The 22,743-nt window shown below is 41.7% G+C and overlaps 1 protein-coding gene across 2 annotated transcripts in view; it reads left to right on the top strand.

Moving 5' to 3' along the window:
• RAMP3 (receptor activity modifying protein 3) overlaps positions 1-21,152 on the top strand; it is a 91,004-nt gene extending 69,852 nt beyond the window's left edge. For both annotated transcript variants that reach the window (XM_006133274.3, XM_025189757.2), the window contains exon 4: positions 19,767-21,152. In XM_006133274.3, the coding sequence (XP_006133336.1) occupies positions 19,767-20,022 (256 nt within the window). In that variant the 3' untranslated portion in view covers positions 20,023-21,152. The remainder of the gene's footprint in view (positions 1-19,766) is intronic.
• Positions 21,153-22,743: the final 1,591 nt, after the last annotated feature.

The raw sequence follows: 22,743 nt of genomic DNA, 5'->3' as shown, positions 1-22,743 counted from the left end.
CATGCTTAATCTTAAGTATTGACTTTAATAACACTACTCATGTGCATAGCTATAACCCAGGAATGCTTGCAGGGTTAAGGCCTTTGTCAGAGTGGATTTAGGAGCAGGCTACACAGGTGACTGCCTGGGATACTGGGCTTGGGGCGCACTATACCAGAGCAATTATTCAAAAATTTAACAAGTGGGGGTGGCACTGAATATGCTTCCCACCTGGGCTACAATTTGGTCTAGACCCAGACCTGGCTTTTGTAGTTAACAAATATATATCTGAAGAGATAGCGTTTGTTGGCCATAGATGGAAGCTGTTTTTAACACTTATTTTGTATTATCATGAGCAATTAAAATATTCTTGTTTTTTGAGAGTTAATACCATGAAACATTTTTGTGTCGTCTGAGATGATCAGGTCCCTTGCTGACTTGATTCTGTTACTCCTTTACAGCTCCTAAAAACTCTCCCTCTTTGTAATCTTTCAATGAGTTTGTCTAAAAGGCTGCCTAATATTATTCTTAAATATAAAAGGCCATATTGGAAAAAAAGGTACCAGATTCACATGTAAGATGAGAGGTATCTGGTATAATACCTGTAAAATATAATTGCATGCATGGGCAAAACAGGTTTGTGTAAACAAATACCTGTTTATGCACATGTAACTGCAAATGTTACTTCTGCAACATAGCCATCTGTTTTTGCATTTATCTCAGAAAGAAAAAGCATGGCAAACAGGGAAAAATGATAAGTGTATACGTTATTTCATATTTGGGTAGGGTTCTTGAGAATTCAGTCAGCAGCTGCATTGCAATCTTTATGTAGAATGTTTTCCTTTTACAGATAACATTCTGTGCAGTTAGCACATTCACCAATTAACCAGGAAGGAAAACATATATATTGGAACAATAAGAACTCAACATTTAGCCTTCATGCACATTGTTTGGGTTCCCTCAGTTTTGTTCTATCTGACCCTGCTGATTGGGAGATGTCGTCAACAAATATGTCAGACCCCTCTTCCTCTTGTTGTTAATTTTCATTTACTTTCAGATGTGCTGGTATGCAAGCAGCAATGAGACAAAAGATATCCTTGTAACAATGCAGCGTATTAATACTGGGCAAATGCTGCTAAGGCATTTCTCAGGCTTTCAGTAGCGTTGCTTGGAATACATTTGGAAGAGGATGAGATTGACAGAGTACTGCATCAGCCATGCTGAAGTTGCTGAAGTCCTACTTGCTCAGTCTTCAGAAGACTGAAAATAGAATGAATGAATGAATATTTTACCAATAAATTGTGGTGATCTCTGGTGGCTATAGTAGGATTTTAGTAGTGCAGCCATGTGGAAACTATCATCTAGCTCATTTAGTTGTGTTACTGATTCAAACTGCAGTAGGAGCAGAAGTCTCACAGTCTGAAAATAAGGTACCTATTAGATTAAAGAACTGTTCAGTGGACCATAAGCATGGACTCCTGATATACTTTCATTGCATATCTTTCACAAAGCCTCCAGCCAGGATCAAATGACATCAAGAGATGGAGGATCCACCATGCATCTAGGTAGCTTGTTCCAATGCTTAATCATCCTCGCTGTTATAAATGCTTGCCTCATTCCCTAATTCAATTTGTCTGGTTTTAACTTCTTGCTGTTGGTTCTTGTTATACCTTTCCCCATTAGACTAAAGAGCCCTTTGTTACTTAGTATTTCCTCCCTGTGAAGGTATTTGTATATCGCAATCAACTCACTTTTATAGTGTGATTTGTTTTTTTATCACATATAACAGTAATGAAATACAATGGGCATATAGCATACAGGGCTATTCCTTCTTTCAGGAATTCAGTCCAGCAGAAATGCTTGAAGAATAGACTCTAATGAGACCCAAGGCAGAGAGCAATTTCTCTTGCTGCTCACACAACTCCCTTGCTCCATTGAAACTGCATGGCCACAAGCCTTACATCACCTAAAACTAACACAACACAACATGTCTTCTCAAGAGTCAAAACTTATTCCACTGTAAAGAAAAGCAACAGGAAGGCTGTGTGCAACTGTCTAACTTAGTGATGCCTCTTTGAGGCTATGTCTAGACTGCAGGCTTCTTTCAGAAGAAGCTTTTCCGGAAGAGATCTTCCTAAAAAATGTCTTCCAAAAGAGAGCGTCCACACTGGAAAAGCATATAGAAAGATAGTGTCCACACCTAATGGATGCTATCTTGCATTTCAGCTGTGATTACTATGGATGGAGTGGGCACCTGTGCTTTTTCCTCTTTCCTCTTCTTTTGAAAGAACTCCCTCTTCCCCATCCACACATGCCTTTTTCCAAAAGAGCTCTGTAATGTAGACATACCCTGAAACATTATACAGTATATCTTATACTGAAACATGTCTGCAAAATATGAATAGTTGGATAAACCCAGGTGCTTTCAAATGCATACCATCTCACAAACAAGATAGTTATTTAACTAAAAGGCCTAACCTCCATTTATTAAGGAGGATGTTTTCTTTTGGAACATCAGGCTTTATATTGTCATACTGAGAGAAGGGTAGAATGTCTCATGACACCACTCCATGGCCGTGTCTTTTAGGTGGTGATAAAACTTGATCTTCAGGAGTGTGATGCTTGAAGCTAGACTTTCCACTCAGCATGATAACAGTAAGACTTTCACCAGTAATATTTTTCAAGCCCCAGCTTCCTTCTTTTTGTGACTACCTGTGTGTATCCTGATTATAAATTGAAATTTTCCACCCACTTTTTGAAGAGATGATGCACACTGATAGGTTTCCATCTAGATAAAAACTTTCATGACCCCACATATACAGAAATCATGTACACTTCCTTCGATGTGACTGAATTCAAAGGTTTGGTATATTGTTTCTTTGAATTGTTTCTTTTATTATATACCATACATTTTTCGAGTCATCAAAGTTCATTTTTTACAATATGTTCTGGGGTAGAGGAGAAAAAAATACATGGGGAAAACTTGAGTTTTAAACAGCTGTGTTAGGATGACTAATTGTTAAATTTGCTTTAACTGGTTGCCTTTCCTGCCTTCTTTTTGACAGATGATCATGATTTCATGTAATCAAAATGCTCAAGGATTATTTAATATACACTTAATTTTTGTAGACTTTTCCCCATTTTTTGGACCATGGAAGAAAACATGGCAGTAGAAACGAGAGATTCTTTCAACAGAGAGTTTTGGGTGCAGTTTTTTTTAAAATTATTTATAACTTTCATTCTATACGACACATACACAATGTTAATCCCATGATGCAGTGGAGAGTCTTGGGAAGTAGCAGTCTTCCAACTGGAGTTGGGCAAAAATTACAATGAAACACTAAATTCACTGCTGATTTATAACCTATTCATTGAGTTTGGGCTGGGTTTTTGTGTGAGTCTAAGATGACTTCTGGTTTTAGGTGAAAAATGCATCAAACTTGATGGCTACATCTACATTGGCACCCCTTTCCGGAAAAGGGATGCTAATGTAGACTTCGGAATTGCAAATTCCACGGGGGATTTAAATATCCCCCGCGGCATTTGCATTTACATGGCTGCCGCTTTTTTCCGGCTTGGGGATAAGCCGGAGAAAAGCGCCAGTCTAGACGTGATTCTCCAGAAAATAAGCCCTTTTCCGGAGGATTTCTTATTCCTACTTGAAAGCAGTCACGATTTCAGGTTTTATGTAACACGTAATTGCTAAGGGTTTACAGATGCTTTTTCTTTTAAAATCTTAACCACGCATGTTGAAAGCTAATTTGTATTATATAAGCAGAGAGCTTGGCTGTTGCTGTAATTAAGAATAAGAGAATCTGAATAGACACAGATTCAAGGTTCAGCCATAATGTTTTGTGGAGTATGAACGGAACATGGTGATGTTATTAAGCTTTTTAGGACTAGGATCCTGTCTGACTCTTTTTTGTATAATGCTAAGCACCATGATGGGATTAATATATAAATAATAAATATGCTAGCTTAGTATAGCCTTCATTCTGTGGTTGAGTTCAGGTGTCAGCAGGCGAGAGTCCCAGCCTCAGAAGTGACCCGTTTGCTTCTCCTTCCTGTGTTCTAGGGGTGGCTTCTCTTTATGGATTGTCCTTGCTTGCACTCATTACCTTTGCATGGACTTCCAGAGCCTGGCTTTGCTGAAATGGTATCATGAAATAGCGATATATGATCTTCTGATCATGTTAGAAAGGCTGGTTCAAAGGCTTGATTTCTTTTGCTTGGATGTGCAGTTTTTTTGTCTTGGTTGAACATCTTGTAGCTCATCACATTGCCAGGGTATACCTGATGGTGACTAATTCTGTTGTTTTAAGCTGCTTCGGTTGAATCCGCTTCTCTTCACTCCAGCCCGGCTGCCCTGCGCTCAGCCCGGGAAGCTTGCTCCAGCACAGCTGGAGCTAGGTGCAGCCTCCCTGGGCTGAGCACAGGGCAGCCGGGCTGGAGCAAAGATAAGCGGTTGCCCAGCCAGCTGGCCATGGCGCTCAGCCAAGGTGCACTATGCTCCACGTGGGCTGGTGCAGAGGGGAAGCTGCCTGGCCAGCTGGCTGTGGTGTTCAGCCCTGAGGAGGCTGAACCGCGCTCCAGCTGATCGGGCAGCTTCTCCTCTGCGCCTGCCCATGGAGCGTGGTACATCCTAGCTGAGCACCATGGCCAGTTGGCCATGGCGCTCAGCCAGGGTGCCCCATTCTCCACGTGGGCAGGCGTAGAGGAGAAGCTGCTCGATCAGCTGGAGCGTGGGGCAGCCTCTTTCAGCTGAAAGCCACAGCCAGCTAGCCAGGGTGTTTTAGCCCTCCCGATCTCCCAGCTCTCACCATTCCGCGCAGCTACTCATCTGTGTTGTTGATAGGTGAGTAGCTGCTCCTCAAATGAGGAAATCAAATTTAAATGTACTGCGCAGGCGCGCAGTTCAGAGAGGGCTCAAGAGCGACTCTTAGAACCTCTGAGATCGACCGGTAGATCGCGATCTACCGGTTGGTGATCACGGGTATAGTGGATGAAGCAGTGGAGTAGGACTCTGGAAATATGGGTTCTCGTCTTCTGGGTAACCTTAAACCTTTGGTAAATTGCTTTATCTCTCTCAGCCTCAATTTTTCCACCTGTAAAAAGGGGTATGACACTGACCTGCTGCTTTGAGAGCTATGAATAGTAAGTGCTCTATAAGAGCTAGGCATGATTACTATTTTATTATTTATGTTTTATTTTATTTACATACAAACACAAATTACATTGGCTATTGTAATGGTGGCTATAAAGGTAACATTCTGAAATACAGGTTATACCTCTAAAATCCAGGATTCTGGACCACAGATGTTCCAGGACCTGGAGTGCTGCAGGTGAATGGGGGCTCGGGCTCTGGCTCCGGTGTGCAACTTGGTTGGGCTGTGAGGGGGGAGCCGGACTGGTGAGTGGCTCAGCTGGAGGGGCAGGGAGGAAGCCTGAGTGCGGCTCAGCTGGGCTGCGTGGGAGCTCCAGGAGCTGGTGCACAGCTCAGTCGGGCTGCAGGGGAGCTCCAGGAAATGGGAGAGGGGAAAGAGGGGTTGAAATAACCTCCTCTACTGGAAAAATCCCTCATCTGGGACCAGTCATGTCCCAAGGATGCCAGACCAGGGAGATGGAACTTGTACCATTTGTGTGCTATTACATAACATATTTCCCCAGTCTGATTTTGTTTTAACTAAGGAGACACTTGAAACTGGGAATCTTTGAAAGCTCTTCAGTCCCCACAGCTGTTTTTATTTATTTCTTCTTCCTTTAATAGTGTCTGGTCTCTCATGCTGTGTGGGGATGTTTAGATGTGTGGGTTGTTAAGTACAGTTTTGTGGTGAAGCAATACAAACATTAATCTGAATCTGTGCCTTTTATAGTAAAAGCTGCAAGAGATAGCTCTTTCTTTGTTTTCTGTACTGACTACCTTACATGTTTTCATGCTTAACCTGTTACCTGTAGTTTGTGCAGCACAGAATGGGGAGCTGTGAGAAAAAAGATCCTTTGGTAGATGCTAACTATCAACATTTGTGAAGCACTCAGATCCCACAGTGATAAATTGGAGAGGGTTCAAAGAATAGCCACAAAAATGGCTAAAGGATTGAAAAACATGTCTTGTACCCACTGAGCTTCTGTAACCCTTCTGCCGGGTAGGCCTGGCAGTAACCAGGGCTGGGTTCAATATCTTGGGGTCAGTCTCACAAAGAACCAGCTCGAGCCCCCACCCAGTGATCTGGGAAATTCACACACTCCTGGGCGCCTCTGAGAGGCAATGCTTCCCCACTCGCAAGCACTGAGTCTGAGTGTAGGAAAAAAACATTTAATGAAACAGAGAGAGAATTCATACGGCATTAGCTTGGGGAAAACACCACAGAGTTCATAACCCAAACATGAGCCAAGCCCCTACCCCAGCCAAGAATCGCCCGAAGTCCACAGAGTCCGACTCCCCAAAAGTCTCTGTCCCTGGTCCGTGCCACCCAGAGTCCCAAAGTTCACCCGCAGGGTTTCACCTCCCAACCTGGGTAGAAATGGGGGTGGAGGGGATAGTTAGGGGGCACCTTATACGAAACTCTGCCACGCTTCACCAGCTGTCTCGTCCCACACCTCTGGATGCTCCGCTGGGCACCTGTCACCGCTCCTCGTCTGCTGCCGCCACTGGTCGCTGCTTCTCGCCTGCCGCCGCTCCACGCCACACCGCTGATGGCCGCTCCTCGCCTACCGCCGCTCCACGTCACACCGCTGATGACCACTCCTCGCCCGCCGCCACTCCACACCACATCGCTGATGGCCTCTCCTCGCCTGCTGCCGCTCCACGCCACGCGTCGCCGCCACTTCACTGGCTGCAATAGGTCTGGCTCTCAGCCAAACCAATGATTTCAGCTCAGTGATTTTAACTCTCAGCCAAACCAGTGATTTCAGCTCTCAGTGATTTCAACTCTTTAGCCACCAGCTGGGCTGCCAAATGAATCCAGCTTTCACTGGACTAGCAAAGGAAAAGACTCCTCAGGGAGTTAAAACAAAGGGGGAAAGGTGCAGGCTAGGCCAGTCTTATAGCTCAGACCTAGCAGGTGTGAAGCAGGCTGACTCAAGTCCTTTAACCCTTTTCCCCAGCTCTGTTCACTCAACTCTGGAAGGGGGGAGGCTTGTTCTTCCAAGACCTCTAACCATGATGGTGGTGTCTCTCCTGCAAGCACTGATGGCATGTTTTACAGTTCCCACATTTAGGGGTAGCATGATTAGTTACTCCCACAACAGTCCCAAATTATATACAATTCTCCACATTCCATTCCAACACTGACCCTCCATCAGCCCTGGCTGAATGGGATTTACATAGCCACACCTTGGATTCTCTCCTGAGCAGTATTTACATGTCAACAGTTAACAGTTAATTACCTTGTAGAGCTAAACAACTGTAGTGGGCACACCCACTCCTCCTTTTAGCTTGCTGATAGCAAGCAGCAGTTCAGCCCCTGCTTACACTTCTTAAGTCTGTCTCTTTAGTTTAACAAAAAGAAGGTTAAGGGATGACTTGACTACAGTCTAAAGGTACCTACATGGAACAAATATTTAGCATTGGGCTCTTCAGTCTAGCAGAGAGAAAGATATAACAGTCCAGTGGCTGGAAGTTGATGCTACCAATTCAGACAGGAATTGGTAGGCACCAAATAGAATTTTCAGAAGTATCTATGGCTACGTCTACACTGCACATCAAGTATGAAATAAGCTATTACAGAATAGTTATTCCAAAATAACTTATTTTGAAATAGCACATCTATACTACAGGTAAGCCTCAAAATTAGGCCAAGGCAGGCTTCCCTAATGTAGAAGTGCTATCTCAGTTTAGAGCCCCAGGAGGCACTATGAAGGAATAACTTACAATAGCCCTTGTGAGGGGCTATTTCGAAATAGCAGCAATGGAGCAACTACATATGCCTTATTCTGAAATAGCTATTTCAGAATAGGCGTTATTCCTCATAGAATGAGGTTTGCAGATTTCTGAATAAGCCGCCCATTATTTCAAAAATATTTCAAAATAACAGAATGGCTGTGTAGATGCTCATATAGTTATTTCAGAATAATGGCCATTATTCCAAAATAACTTTTCTGTGTAGACATACCCTAAGTGCCTCATACATTTCAGTGGTAGTTGAGCAAATGCATAAGCACTTGGGCACCTATCTGTATGTTCAGTCCCTAGAATACGTTTTAGAGTCTAGCCTTAAGTGACTTGCTCACAAAATCTGCATGGAACCTACATCATACAGAGAGTCTGTGGTGGAGCCCAAATATCTTGAGTCCCAGGTGAGCACTGTTATTACTTCACCTTCCTCTCTACTCTGCTACTAATAGCCAAGCATTCTGCCTACCCCATTCTCTGTCCACCTAGAATGGAGCAGGTGATGATTACTCCCTTGTACATGATGTTCCCCAGAGGAGTAGCAGAGTGGAATTCAGTTATAGTAGCAAAGGCAAGCATCTTTGCTACAGACAAGACAAAACTTCATGAATGGAAGAGTGCAAGTCCACTGAAATGCAATGACACAATTTAGCGTTCTCTTTGTAATCAGGTTCTTTAAAGGCCTGATCCAAAGTCCAGTGAAATAAATGAAAAGAGTCCATTTGACTTCAGTGGGCTGAGGATCAGGCTTTCAGTGTAGGATGTACTGTATTTATTCTATAAACAGCTCAGAACTTTCATGATTAACGAAATAATAAAGAAAGATGATGTTGGCATGCAGTAATTGTCTAAGCCTTTCTCCTTGGGCACTTGTTCCTGCAAGGTGCACCACAACTCCTAGAGGTACTTTCAGCTTCCACTAACTTCAATGAGAAGTGAGGGCACTCAACACCCTGCTGAGTCAGGCTTGAGATGGGTCAGTTCAAAGCCAGCTCTGCTCCAAATATAGAACAATTCTCCTTTTACACTGAAAATTATTTACCATTTTCAGCCTTCAGATGGAAATGGCCTGTGGAAAAGTAGTTCAGTGATTTGCATTCAGTTCCAAATAGACAATTGTGGCGGCCTTGCTATAAAAGGAGCTAATTGGCAGCCTGAACAGAGAGGATAAATTGATTAAGCCGTGGAATTTGAGCCATGCTTATTCCTGAAAGTGTTATGCTGAGGCTAAAGCTGGGGACCAGAAGTGGACAGTGTGGGGGCAAGTTGTTTTGTACATAAATGGAAGGCTCAATTTTTTAGGACTGGCAGTCCTGCAGCTTATGTAAGAGCTGTGCAGGGCTGCTGACAGAGGCAGGGGGAAAAGAGGACAGCTGCCCTGGGGCCTGGTGATTTGAAAGGGCCAAAGGGCCCAGAGCCAGAGTCTCCTAGGGGCCCAGCAATTCTGTTGGTAACTCTGGTGATACGCAATATAAAAAACCAACCACAACAAACAATCCCCAAGTAATTCATCTGCAAGGGGATTCCAAGATGGAAAAGGAACAGAATTACTGCCATTCTGATTGGCTAATGTTTTTCTCAACAGGTAAAAATGTGATTTAGCAGACAGCTTTCTTTTAGTTTTAAATGAATCCTTGTCCTCCTCTTCACCTCTCTCTCTCCTTTCTCAACTGTCTTCAGATTTTGTATTCAGTTTTCTGGTCAAGGTTCCAGAATTTGAACTCTTTTTTTAGTCTGAAATCTTAAGTCTGTTTAAACGATTCTACTTTCTTTCAACTTTAAGTTGAATAACACTCGCTTCTCAGTGCCATGCATTCTGTGCTTTGTCAAATGCTAGTATTACTTTGATATTGTCCCTCAAAGAATCAGAACAGACTTTCTTAAATAGTACTCACTACAGCCCCCTCAATCCTATCTTTAATCTTAAATGTTAAGTTCTTTCTAAATTCAGAGAGCAGGAATGTTGCTGTAGGATAGGGTATTTGATTACAGATGATCTTGGTTAAAAAACAGCATTAATATCCCTCAGAGTGTTAATGTAGTAAAATATAGTAAAGACTATGTGTGCTTCTTCCCCCTTCCATTACTTAAGCTTGAAACAGCACATATCATTTAGCTAATTGCGCATGTTTTAGAAGCTGTAGTAAAAAGGGGAACTAGCTGTTTAGACCCATTTCTCAAGGACTGGAGTACACGTATTACTTGAGTTAGGGAAATTTGCTAATTGCTATTGCTTAAGTAAGCTATACTGGTGGTTGTTACTGAATGGAATAGAGTTGAAATATGCTAACCAATAACGCGGCAACACGAAGCTAAGGTAACAAATCAAGACGTGCCAAGTTAGATAAGAAAGTTAAAGAAAGTATAAAAAGGATGCTTAGCCTATGCTCAGGGTCGGCTCTGCTTTGAACATTGAGTTCCTTAGCCGTACCTTGGTTGCAACCAATAAACTTGAGTTGGACCCAGCCTGAAAGTGTGACTCTCTTCTTGGGGTAAATCAGACTAGCCTCCAAGGGGACGAAACCAGAAATTTATGCAACATTAATGAAGTTTGAAACAGAAACTTAATTGTAATTTTAACTACAGGTTCACTAGTGGCTGCTCTGTCATTAAAAATGGTATTTCAGATGAACTTTCAAAAGAGTTTGTTTTGAAAGCGAACACTGATGATCTGTAAGCTATTTGATTTCATTCTCCTGTATTTAAAGCATCGATTCCCAGGAAATCATGACTTAAAACTAGCATCAAGCTTAGTCTTCTCCTTATGTTGGCATAGAGCATGTGGAAGCTGAAATGTCTTGTTTAGGAGAAACTATTATTTGCCCTGTTTCAGCAGTGAAAGACCTCTATAGTGTTTATGTTGAATCATCACACACATAACCCATGCTGACACAGTGTGTTTCTTATTTCCCTCTGCTGGCAGGACCACATACACAAGTTTTTAACTCTGCAACTGTCTCTAAACTAATGGTCCTGGCCCTTTTATCTCAAGCAACGCAGGATACTGATTTTAGATCCAGGAGTCATGGCTCTGAGCTCACAGGCAACTTGACCAGGAGCATTGTTACATAAAGTAACTAACTATATAAATAAATTGTAAAAAATATTTACATAGTTTTATATAAATTGTCAAGACACTTGCTACTCAATTAAAGTAGTTTTATCTATATCAAGATTTAATCGCTCTGAGAAATCAGATGACTTTTAATTTCTTTTTTTAAGAAATTAAAAAATACTTCCTTGAAAATATTATTTTTAGGATACGCAGAGGTGAACTGGCCACAATTATTGATACCTGAAGTATCAACAGTGAATTCAGCAAACCACTGTATCTGAAAATTAATGTTTTCAAGCACCAGTAAGTATTTTTAATTGAAATAGACTAGAAAAAATATCATCACTTGGCTTTCTTGAGTCACAGAATCTTTATTTATAGGTTTTTTTCTGAGTATTGATTTTCTCATCAGGCTATATCATCATTAGGGAGAAAGGTATAAAGCTTTCCAAATTCATTTATTGACAAGTGAGTGCCTTGAAACAGTATATTTTACATATTTCTCTCTTGATTTGTTTTTTCTCCTAAAAAAATAACCCCAGATTGTTTTTTATGAGAGAGCTCAACTCACTTCTTCCTTTGGATTATTTGTACCCCTGCAGAATTAATGATCAATCTTTGTGTCTTATGATAGAGAAATATTTTGGATAATAATTTAGAAAATAATTGTTTATTCAAACTAGATCAATCTATTGCCTCTTAAGCTTTTGAGATAGGATCATTGTAAAGCAAGGAGGGGGAGTGCATTTGTAGCACTGCAGTGTTATAACCTCATGACTCAGCCCCAAGAAGCACAACAAGCCTTGATCTGGAAGGCAAGGGAATGGGATTTACCAGCTATGCTTGTCATTCCAGGCCATCAAAAGTATTTTTGTATATTCTTTAATTCCAACATTTTGTTGAAAAGAAATAACGTTGTGTCACCTGGGCTACGTCTACACTGGCCCCTTTTCCGGAAGGGGCATGTAAATTTCACTAGTCGTCGTAGGGAAATCCGCGGGGGATTTAAATATCCCCCGCGGCATTTAAATAAAAATGTCCGCCGCTTTTTTCCGGCTTTTAAAAAAGCCGGAAAAGAGCGTCTAGACTGGCCCCGATCCTCCGGAAAAAGTGCCCTTTTCCGGAGGCTCTTATTCTGGCTCTTATTCTAGACTGGCTCTTACTTTGAAGTAAGAATAAGAGCCTCCGGAAAAGGGCACTTTTTCCGGAGGATCGGGGCCAGTCTAGACGCTCTTTTCCGGCTTTTTTAAAAGCCGGAAAAAAGCGGCGGACATTTTTATTTAAATGCCGCGGGGGATATTTAAATCCCCCGCGGATTTCCCTACGACGACTAGTGAAATTTACATGCCCCTTCCGGAAAAGGGGCCAGTTTAGACGTAGCCCTAGGGACTCGTTTTGCCATTGACGTATGGGACTGAGTGGTGGGTGGTATGAAACTGCAAGGGGCAGAATGGAAGCCTGACCCAGAGAGGACTGGGCATAAGATACTGTAAGGTCCTGGCCAGTATTGCTACTCTGTCACTCCTTAGATTGGTGCAGCTTGCTTACTCCTCTGTAGTCAGCCAGCCAGATCGTCCCTGCCCTGTTTTGGACGGCTAGTGCCTGTTGTGGTGCTAGACAGGAATAGACCTGCATTTGGGGGGAGGGGAGGGGGAGAGTGGAAGGGAGCAGAGTTTACACCCCCCCCAAAAGACATGTCTGTAATTTGGCCCCCAGATGACCAAGTGTCTGTCTATAGTATAGCACATACAGGCCTAGTCTACACTTAGTGAAATTGGCCTAGCTGTGAAAAAAATTCTTGCCCCAGTGCTGTAGTTAAGTTGAAGTAGCTCCCACTGTAGATGCAGATAGGCCAATAGAAATATGTTTCCCTTAGTCTAGCATCTCAGAGATCTGGATTAACTACAGCAATGGAAAAACCCTTCTGTGAATGAATGAAAGCTGTAGCAGGACTTCAGCACATCATATACACATATACTATAAGGAACCATATCTTGGGGGAGAGGACAGGCCAGTCTTCCATTCCACCCATGTGTACTATCCCTGCCAACAAGAATGCAAATTAGTTACAATTGTGATGTAGACATATCCATAGGAATTGAAGGAGACTGGGGGACTGGGTACTGCCAGCCACCATCCCTGGCTTGAAGTTAATTCCTTTACATACATTTTGGCAGTGATTTAAAGGGCCTAAGTCTTCAGCCACCACCACCACAGTAGCAGTGGTGACAGCCGGGAGCTCTGGATCCCTTGGAATCACTAAGCCCCGGGGCAAATGCCCCCTTTTCCTCCCCCATCGGTGGGTCTGTACATCATACTTAACTAGTATCCAACATTTTCCTTCCTGATTCTACCCTTAGCTGAATACTGGTGCTCCTGTTCAACAGACATTGGGCACTTGGGATCAGAGATGTTGCATAAATGAAGAGTTTCTTTCTATATTTACATATTCCCCTTTATCATTAGGTACCCAATAATAGTTTGGTTCTAAATTTTATATATTAGGATTCTCAGATAGGTTTATCCAACCATTTTTCATTTCCTAGCAGCCTGTTCACCTAAACCTCAACTCAAAGTTCTGAAAAAGTCTCAAAAGGATATTTATTATTTTCAGCGTGTAAATCTGTCATAACGTCATCCATAATTCAACAGAATAGCAGTAAATTATAATTTATGATTGTCTCACTATCTCGGCTGTTTTTTACTTTCATGGTAATTTCCTTCCCTATGCTGTATGGAGTTTTATTTTTCTTCCTGCTGAATTCTGTGTCCATGATACAAAATGGAAAATATGATTTAATCAGGGAAATACAGTCTAATAATGTTATCTTGCTCTTCAATAACACTTTTGAACTGTAGAGCTCAAAGTGCCTTTGAAAGAAGATCAGGATTATTACAGATGGAGAAATCGAGGCACAGACAAGGATGTGAAGTGCCCAGCAAGTGATCTGGATTTGTGTATGAGGTCACACCTTTTGGCCAAAAGGAATCATTTCATTTGCAGTCATAAGTTCACTTGGCTAATGGTTCATATGAAAGGCAGAGAAGCATTCTCCCACTTTATAGTGTCTTCTTTGTCCCATAAATCTGTGGAAATGTTAAATAGAAAATTAAACTTCCCTTGAGCAGTGGTGGGGATATCTTCGGAGATAATCAGCAAAAAGGCTGGATCCTTAATTTAGAGTTTACTCAAAGTATTCACACCCTTTAAATCAGCAAAATTTGGCTGGAAATCACATAAGAAGATTTTTTGTGAGGGCTTTTTTGGTACTTCCTGCTTCCACTGCAGTGGAAATAACATGAGACCAGCCTGTCTCATGGTACGATATTTATAGTTATTATTATTTCAGCACTTCTGGTTCTAGTTCTGACAGGGATGCATAGTGCAGAGAGGTGCAAAAATGAAAGAATAAAAAGTAAGATTTTTATCTAAATATTGTTTTGAAGGGATGTTATTTTTTTCAGACTGGTTTAGCAATTTCTATGATTGAGTTAGTGTCTTGAAACAAAAGAGCTATTTTATTCTGATAATCTCAAACTTTTTCTAGAAAGCAAGTTGACATCATTCCACTAGCCATTTATTTTATACTTGTATTTCTTGATTGAATTAATTTCTCCCATGGTGCCAAGTGAAAAGTTACACTATTGCACAAATTCATTCCTGATGTAATTCCACTGCAGCAAATAAGAGTTAAAACAGACATACATGTGCGCCATGTCACCTGATCATCTGATCTGAAATCCATTTTTCGTTATGTGACATGTAAGAATGACATTTCTGGTAGGCACTGTGATTCTGACATGGATACTCACATCTACAGCCCTGCAAATCCGCATCTCATTTTTTGCAGATATAGATGCAGATGAGGATATAAATTTTGTGTCTTGAACTCTGCAAATTTGCAGTTATCCGCTTTATAGCTGTGGCTATCTGCATCTGTGGATATAGATGTGGGTAGTTCTAATTCATTTTTGTGGATACAGATTGCAGATGCAGATAAAACATTTTGTATCCATTCAGGGTTCTACTCATATATCTGAGCAACAGATACTGTTAGTTGAGAAGCATGAAGTGTTTGGATTAATTAAGAAAGTTGGTCCATAATAATCAATGCAGTAATTAAAATTTCAAGCTGCTGTTTTTAGAGATACAGATAGCCTTGGTTGGGGTTATCCTATAGGTTATCCTATTGCCTTTGGTTCAGGATGTAATATTTACTATTGCACATGACTGGGGCTCTGAGGCGCTACAATATTCTTACTACTATTCCTATTACTATATACTGTAAATTGAAGGTTATTTGAATAAGGAGGCTTGTCCCCCCCTCCCAAGAGGAATACAAAGAAGGGATTTTCTTTCTCTATTAATTTAAAATTGCTACATGAGTCACTTTAGAACAACAAAAGAAAGATACTGTCTCTAGAGAATCCATTGCAATAGTTAGATTAAACCTCAAGAATCCTGGGACAGGACTTTGGAAGTTTGGTCTGTGATGTGTGAATATTCAAGTGAAAATATAATCAATAAATTCATGGTTTATGTATTTTACTATCTAATTTCAGTGCCTTGATTTAAAGACTGCCCAGGAGCTTAGGGCATAACATAATAATTAAGTTAATTGTAGAAAGGTAGATTGTGACATTGTGGTGAAAGATTTTAAAATACCTTATCCAAGTAGGACAAAGCACTTTCTTAAGCTTATTGCAAAGTGTCTGAGATGCATACCGTGGTCACAAATATGGGAAAACTCCATAGAGGGTAGCTAACTGCACACATGCTGCATGTGTGGTAGAATTTTATTATTGGATTTCTCTACTAGTTTGTTCAGTATTTCCATCAAGTGAATGTATGGATTTTTCTGATGTGGCTTGACACACAGTACTGTACATACACATCCTAATCTTCTATTTCTTTGGATGGATATCCCAGACCACACTAATCAGGACAAATACACATTTCAGCACCAAGGAAAATAAGTTAAATGGCAATCTGGGACTGCAGGTAAAAATATTCATTACAATTTCACCACAGGCAAAAATCACTGCAAAACTGTATTTTTACATGTCTTTCAAAAAGTAAAGAACATTACAGTTGTGTTCTGAATTATTCTTTATTTTCTAGAACACTTCAAGTGCAGGGAAAGAAAAACTATTTGTGCTCTGAAAACAATACCACTGTTTTGCGAATATAGCAAATGTATGAAAACTTGTAATTTGTTCCAAGGAGGAATTTGGCCATTTTTCATGCTGTGCAAAGCTATTTGCTAACATGTATCAGCAATAATTTCAAATGTGACAAAATATGCAGTTTCTAATGAAAGCATACACAAATTCTCGTGAATATAACAGTGGGAAGTATTTAGCACAAAACAAGAAATGCAGAATTTGATTTTGGAGCTCTGGTAAATTTGGTTTGTCAGTCTCTGTGAAGTGTGTTGTAGCTCTCAGCTAAATGTATTTGGACACTTTGATTTCAGTACAACTACTTATATCAGAGTTATAGAGTCAGGTCCACAGTAAACCAGTGTCCTCATTATAGAAATCATATTTTATGAATCAGGACCTCATTGTGCTGTACTAACACAGAACACAAAGTCAGTTCTTGGCATAAAGAGTTCACAATCAAAACAAAGAATATAACAGCCGTTATTTAGAAATAACTTTACTAGCATCTACACAGCCAGACCACTATTTCAAAATTAAATCAAAATAGCAGAGCACTTATTTTGAATTTGGTAAACCTCATTCCACGAGGAATAATGCCAAATTTGAAATAGCTAAATTGAAATAAGCGCTGTGTAGATGCTTAGTTCAAAATATCTTATTTTGAATTAACTATTTCGAAATAATATATTTCAAAATAATGCTGTAGTGTAGACATACCCAAAGGGAATAAGAATTTGAGTAAGAATTTGAGTAAGAATTAAACATTCCTTAATTAATTAATACTCTCCACTTTCTCAAAAATACTTATAAACCAATTGGTCATATAAAGAAATCTCACATTTTAATAACCAGAATTCAACTGAAATCTTCTAAAGTGTCTAATTTGCAGGTTGAGGTAATAGAGATTTTTTTTTTAAATGGGAACTCTAGTTAGGCAGTAAAGCTACATCTATATTGCAGCACTATTTCGGGATATCAGAAGTATATTGTATTTCAAAACTGTGTTTTTAAAATGCAGTTATAATGTAGGCAAAACATTAGTATTTTGAGGTCTGAGGTTTTAAGTGAATGTTCTGCAGAATTCTACTTAAGATTACATGTGTAGGTGTGGATTGGCTTTTAGGGATTCAGTCTTTTGAACACACTACAACAAACCTAATTATTTTTATCTTTCTATGTGGGGGAACTTGGCAGCTGTTTGGTTCTATTTCTTTGGACTATATTAGACTTAGATACAAAAGCAATGGGTAACTGTTTTGCTGAAATCAGCCAACAGCACTGAAAAACTCTTATAGAACTTAAAAGAATGTTATTTTTTCTACAGAATTTGTAAGCCACCTTGATGAATTTGATGGTAGGAATATAGTACTCTAGATTTATAGAGTAATTTATATTCACACGTACCTCGATTATTAGTAAGTTGTACTGTCTAGCAGAAGACAGAGTGTAGCCCAATGCATATGGCTTGGGACCCAAATCTTTCAAAGTATTTAGCCACTATTCTGCCTCATTAAACACCTTATTCCTCCATTAAGTTGCCATTAACATTTTCAAAACCACAGCTCAGATGCTGCCTAATCCCCTAGGTGCCTAATTCCCCAAGGCAGAGCCATTTTTACCTATACGCATAATACACAGCAACATAAGGCCTCTGAAGATTTGGGCCCAGAGTTCTGCTTCCCCAAGCTCAGGCTCTCAGGCTTCAGCGAGTCTCATGTTGTCTCTGGTGACCCCATTGAAATGGAGTTGCAACCCACTTTGGTGTCTCAACAGCTGGAGAACCACTGCTCTCCATTCTCATGCTAGTTGGTGATGTGCCAGCACATCTTGGCCTTAGATGACCTAGTATTTGTATAGGAAGCTATAAGCAAAGTTTTAAAAACTGTGCCAACTCCAACGGGAAGGAGAAGAGGTTGAGGCTTTGACCTGTGTCTTTTTACCAGGCTGCTGTTTTCTCTTATGCACATGACTTTAAGACGGTAACCATAGACCTTATCGATGCAGTGTTCTGTGCCTGCATAACAGTAGCATGGCAGGCAATGTCCTCAGAGGCAATGTCTGTTCTTATACAGTGGACTGCAGTCTTTGCCTCTGATGCTGAGTGGTTCAGCTTTGCTCCCACACAACCAACGATTGAGTCACCATCAGTTCCCAGGGACATTATTTTTCTATTGCAGGAAATGTGTCATTCAAAGGCAATTACTGTGCTTGTATATTGGGTAGGAGCAGGGCTTCACAGACAATAGTGCAGCATGCTGTCACTGAAGGCATCAAGTAGTGTTTCATTCCCTTAGAAACAATTTTACTAAGTCACCCATCATTGAAGGGTACATGGGAAAGTACAACAGACAATTATTCAGTTTCCTCATTCCTTCTCCTCTCTATGTGCTGTCCAGACACAATTCAACATCCTAATTTCCTCTTACCTCTCACCATTCTATTCCTTTTCAAATCCCCTTATCTCATGATCCCATCACAACAATCCATCAAATTATTCAATTAGGTCTATTGTTTCCTTGCTCTGAGCATAGCCTGCATTCAGAAATACCAACTTTGGTTAACTTTCAAACATTATATACATCTTTCTGTATGCTCTACTGAGCTGAAATTAAGTTTCGTGTGTCCCTGGGTATAGTAGATCTCTCCAAAGGGTGTAGACAAGCATTACAGTCTAACTCTGATGTGGGAAAGGTTAAGATTTCAAAAAAAATCTCAAGGCTTTATTTCATTTTTATTGGCTCTTTCTCTGATTGTTGCGTCCGCACACAGCAGGACTGAAATTGTTATTCAGCAGTTCATGATCTCATGCTGAGACTGCACTTGGCCTCAGCCTCCCGCCTGGCAACAGACTATGCATGAATTACTTATAATTCACTTGCAGTTTGTTGCAGTTGCCACATTTGATTTTTATGGGTATTGTTGATACCTCTGCCAAGGGAAGTGCAGTCTAATGCTACATGAGTTAAAATGAGAGGGTGAACTACAGGCCACATTAAAATCACTGGGAGCTTTGCCATTAACTTCAGTGGAGCCAGGATTTTACTGAGCCTGTTTAGAAGCCTGACCAGATGTCTAGGAGTTAGGAATAGTGTATTCTTAATTCTGCTTATGACTCATTGTGACAAGGTACGTGGGGTTTCTCTAATATCCTGGGAACAACATTGCTACAACTACACTGCATCTGACTCACTGTGTCATCTCAGACATGTCGGACACTGCTTGCTTTTCCAAGGTGCTGAACACTCAGGGCAATGTATTTCCTTCAGCACTGGTGCAACTGTATAGATTAGACACATGATAACTGTTGTCAATTCTACTAAAACTGCATAAATCAAATGAAAAACACCATGAGGGTGAACAGATTGTCAAAGAGCCTATAAAAAGGCAATCTCAAAAATGCTTTATTGCAAATGCCAAAATTTTGCCTGTAGTTACTGAAATAAAATTACTATTTGATAAGCCATGCTTTAGAACAACAACCACCTCCCCCCAACCCCCCGGGATTCCAGAAGTTTTTGTATCGGGTGAAAAAACAAGAGACAAGGGGATGGATGATCTGTTTACAACTATCTGAAATATCTAAAAAAGCAAAATGGGAGCAGACTTTTTTTTTTTAAAGAAAAACAAAATAATTTTTATTCAGACTTACTTCCATTTTCTTGTCTTTCTCCCTAGGTATTACAACAATTTCAGTATCTGCACAGAACGGGAAGCCAACGCTGCAAGTTGCTTTTGGCCAAACTCACTCGCACAGGGCTTCATCACTGGAATTCATAAACAATTCTTTTCAAACTGTACTTCAGAAAAGGTTCACTGGGAAGATCCTCCGGATGAAATTCTCATGACTCTGATCTTAATCCCAGTATTGTTGATGATTGCCATGATAACTGTGGTGGTGTGGTGCAGTAAGAGAAGTGACATTCTAGTGTAAGCCATTCTGCTGGCTTTTCTCAACCCATTCTGCACTAATTTTTTTGTAAAGAAAAGAAGAAGAATTGGAAATATCAGATCTGAAGAGTTCTAACCTGTCAGGTCCTAAGGGAGAATACTGTCCTATCTTCAGAGAAGTATTCTGCATCTATCTAAAGTCAATGCTTCTCCAATAAAAGTTTTCATTGTGTATGCAAAGACATCATTTTCCCCATCAAAACTGATGCCCATGGTTAATGTGTAATGGAATTCACAATCAGTTCTAGCTAGTGGGAGACTTATGATGGCAAAATAACCTGCTAACCACAGCAGAAGTAAAGTTTCTTACCAAAAATTAAACTTGTCAGTAAGCCTAGTTTTCTACTATGCGTACGTATGCACACAATGAGGGACTAATTTGTAATATTTACAGTGGGGCTCTTTTGAAAATTCTATGCTGGACACTTGAGGTTTTCTTTTGTGAGCCTTGTGACTTGAATGGAAGTTTGTCACCAGAGGAACTTAACATGGAGGTTGCTGAGGGACATTGTCTCGGTGGCTAATAAAAACCACACACAATCAAGGGCTGGAAAGGTTGTCTTGGTAAGAAACAATTCATATGGCCTGTGATTATCCATGTGGAGAAGATACTCTGCTTGGTTAAGCAGTTTCTAAAATGCTCATAAAGATGACTTCTTAGCACTTGATGGAAGGATGCTGGCTTTTTCTACAGAGCTGGAAAATGAGAGGAAATGGGTTGATCATGAATTTACCATGTTTCTTAACTGTCATATGTCAGATTCATCATTTTCTTTTCTTTTTAATAATTATTTGTATGTTGATGAGTGTATTCACTGTGTGCTCCTCATTCTCACTTCACACCGAATCTTCTGTGCAAGTGATGTCTTGTAAATAAAAAAAATATAACAAGCTTTGTTAATTGAGGTGCCTTTCAGTGTTGGAATGCTTCATTTTTCATCACTTACAGAATGTGGCACTTATGTTATTAACAGCAAGGCAGTTTGAATGATGTTTGGAATTGACAGAGCAGAGAAATGGAAACAAATTTCATTCAACAAGTTGATAATCATTACATTCCTCTGTAATTAAATATTTAGATACAATATGCTCCAAATAAAATAACTTTAGTTTCTATTGTAAATTTTGTGTTTGTCACATGAAGTGTCCTCCAAGCCAAATATTCCATTTTTATAAGTGCTCAATATCTTTTCCTCATGAATACACATTTTCATAGCTCACACACGAAGGCTACGTCTACACTGGCATGAATTTCCGGAAATGCTTAAAACGGAATACATTCCGTTTTCAGCTTTTCCGGAAAAGGAGCGTCTACATTGGCCACGGAGTTTCCGCGATAACGATGCGCTTTTCTGGAAAAGCGCGTCTACATTGGCGGCGCGCTTTTCCGGAAAAGCAGAAAGCCCGGAGCCATTTTGAAGAGGGCAAAGGCCACCAGCCCTTTCCGGGGGTGGGGCCAGAGCGCCGTTCAGACACGTGCTTAAAGGGGTCTCGCCGGGCAGCCGTTGGTCTCCTGCTCCCGTGCCTTGGGGCCTCTTCCAGGGACTGACACCCTTCGCAGGTCTGTGGGTGCCCTTTGACTTTTGGGGACACCCCCCCTTTGGCCCCCAACTGCTTTTCTCTGCGGTTTATTTTTTTGCCCAGCTCTGTGTACTATGGAGCCACGGGTGGCCATGTGCCTGGTCGGGCCCCTCTTGGTGCTGTTCCGCTGGCTGCAGCTCGTGCTGCAGGCCGGTGCCATGCTGTTCATGGACCAGGAGGCAGAGATCGCCTTGGACGCCCTCACCAGGGAGGCCCTGGCAACTCTGTCTCATCAGCACCCCACCGTATACCGGCCACTCTGGAGTTTGGACATCAGCACCGACTGGTGGGACCGTGTGGTCCTCGGACTATGGGACGACCAGCAGTGGGTCCGGAATTTCCGGATGAGAAAACAGACCTTCTTGACCCTGTGCACCTGGCTCACCCCCGCGCTACAGAGAACCGCCACCCGGCTGCGGGCACCCATCCCCGTCAACAAGAGGGTTGCCATCGCGCTGTGGAAGCTGGCCACACCGGACAGCTACCGCTCGGTGGCACACCAGTTCGGGGTGGGAAGATCCACCGTTGGCGTGATCGTCATCCAGGTAAGTCCCAGGGGGAGTGGGATGGGGGGAGGGTGCTCCACTCCAGGCCCAGGGACAGCCAAGACTCCAGGCTGGGTCGCCCAGGGGTTTCGGCCATCCCTCCCTTGCACAGGCCCACTGGTGGGGGGGGACATGGGGGGCCCTGGTGTGTGTGTGTGTGTGTGTGTGTGTGTGTGTGTGTGTGTGTGTGGACAGAGGGAATCAAGGGGGGGGACCCAAGGGAGCGCACACTCACCCCTGGCTGTATGTAATGTGTTCCCTTGTGTTTCTCTGCACCCTTCTGCAGGTTGTCCACGCCATCAATGACGTCCTGCTGCCAAGAATCATCCGCCTGCGCGACGTCGATGAGACCATGGCCGGCTTCGCTGCCCTCGGGTTCCCCAACTGCGGGGGAGCCCTGGACGCCACCCACATCGCCATCCGGGCCCCGGAGCATCGAGCAGCCCACTTTATGAACAGAAAGGGGTACTGCTCCATCGTCCTGCATGTCCTCGTGGATCACCGGGGCCGCTTCCTGGACATCTACGGCGGCTGGTCCGGCCGGGCACACGACGCCCGCATCCTCCGGAACTCTGGAC

The sequence above is a fragment of the Pelodiscus sinensis genome, chromosome 2 (genome assembly GCF_049634645.1).
Source record: "Pelodiscus sinensis isolate JC-2024 chromosome 2, ASM4963464v1, whole genome shotgun sequence".
Lineage (NCBI taxonomy): Eukaryota > Metazoa > Chordata > Testudines > Trionychidae > Pelodiscus > Pelodiscus sinensis.
Note: the sequence above shows the minus strand (reverse complement) of the source record. Positions and strands in the feature narration are given on the sequence as shown.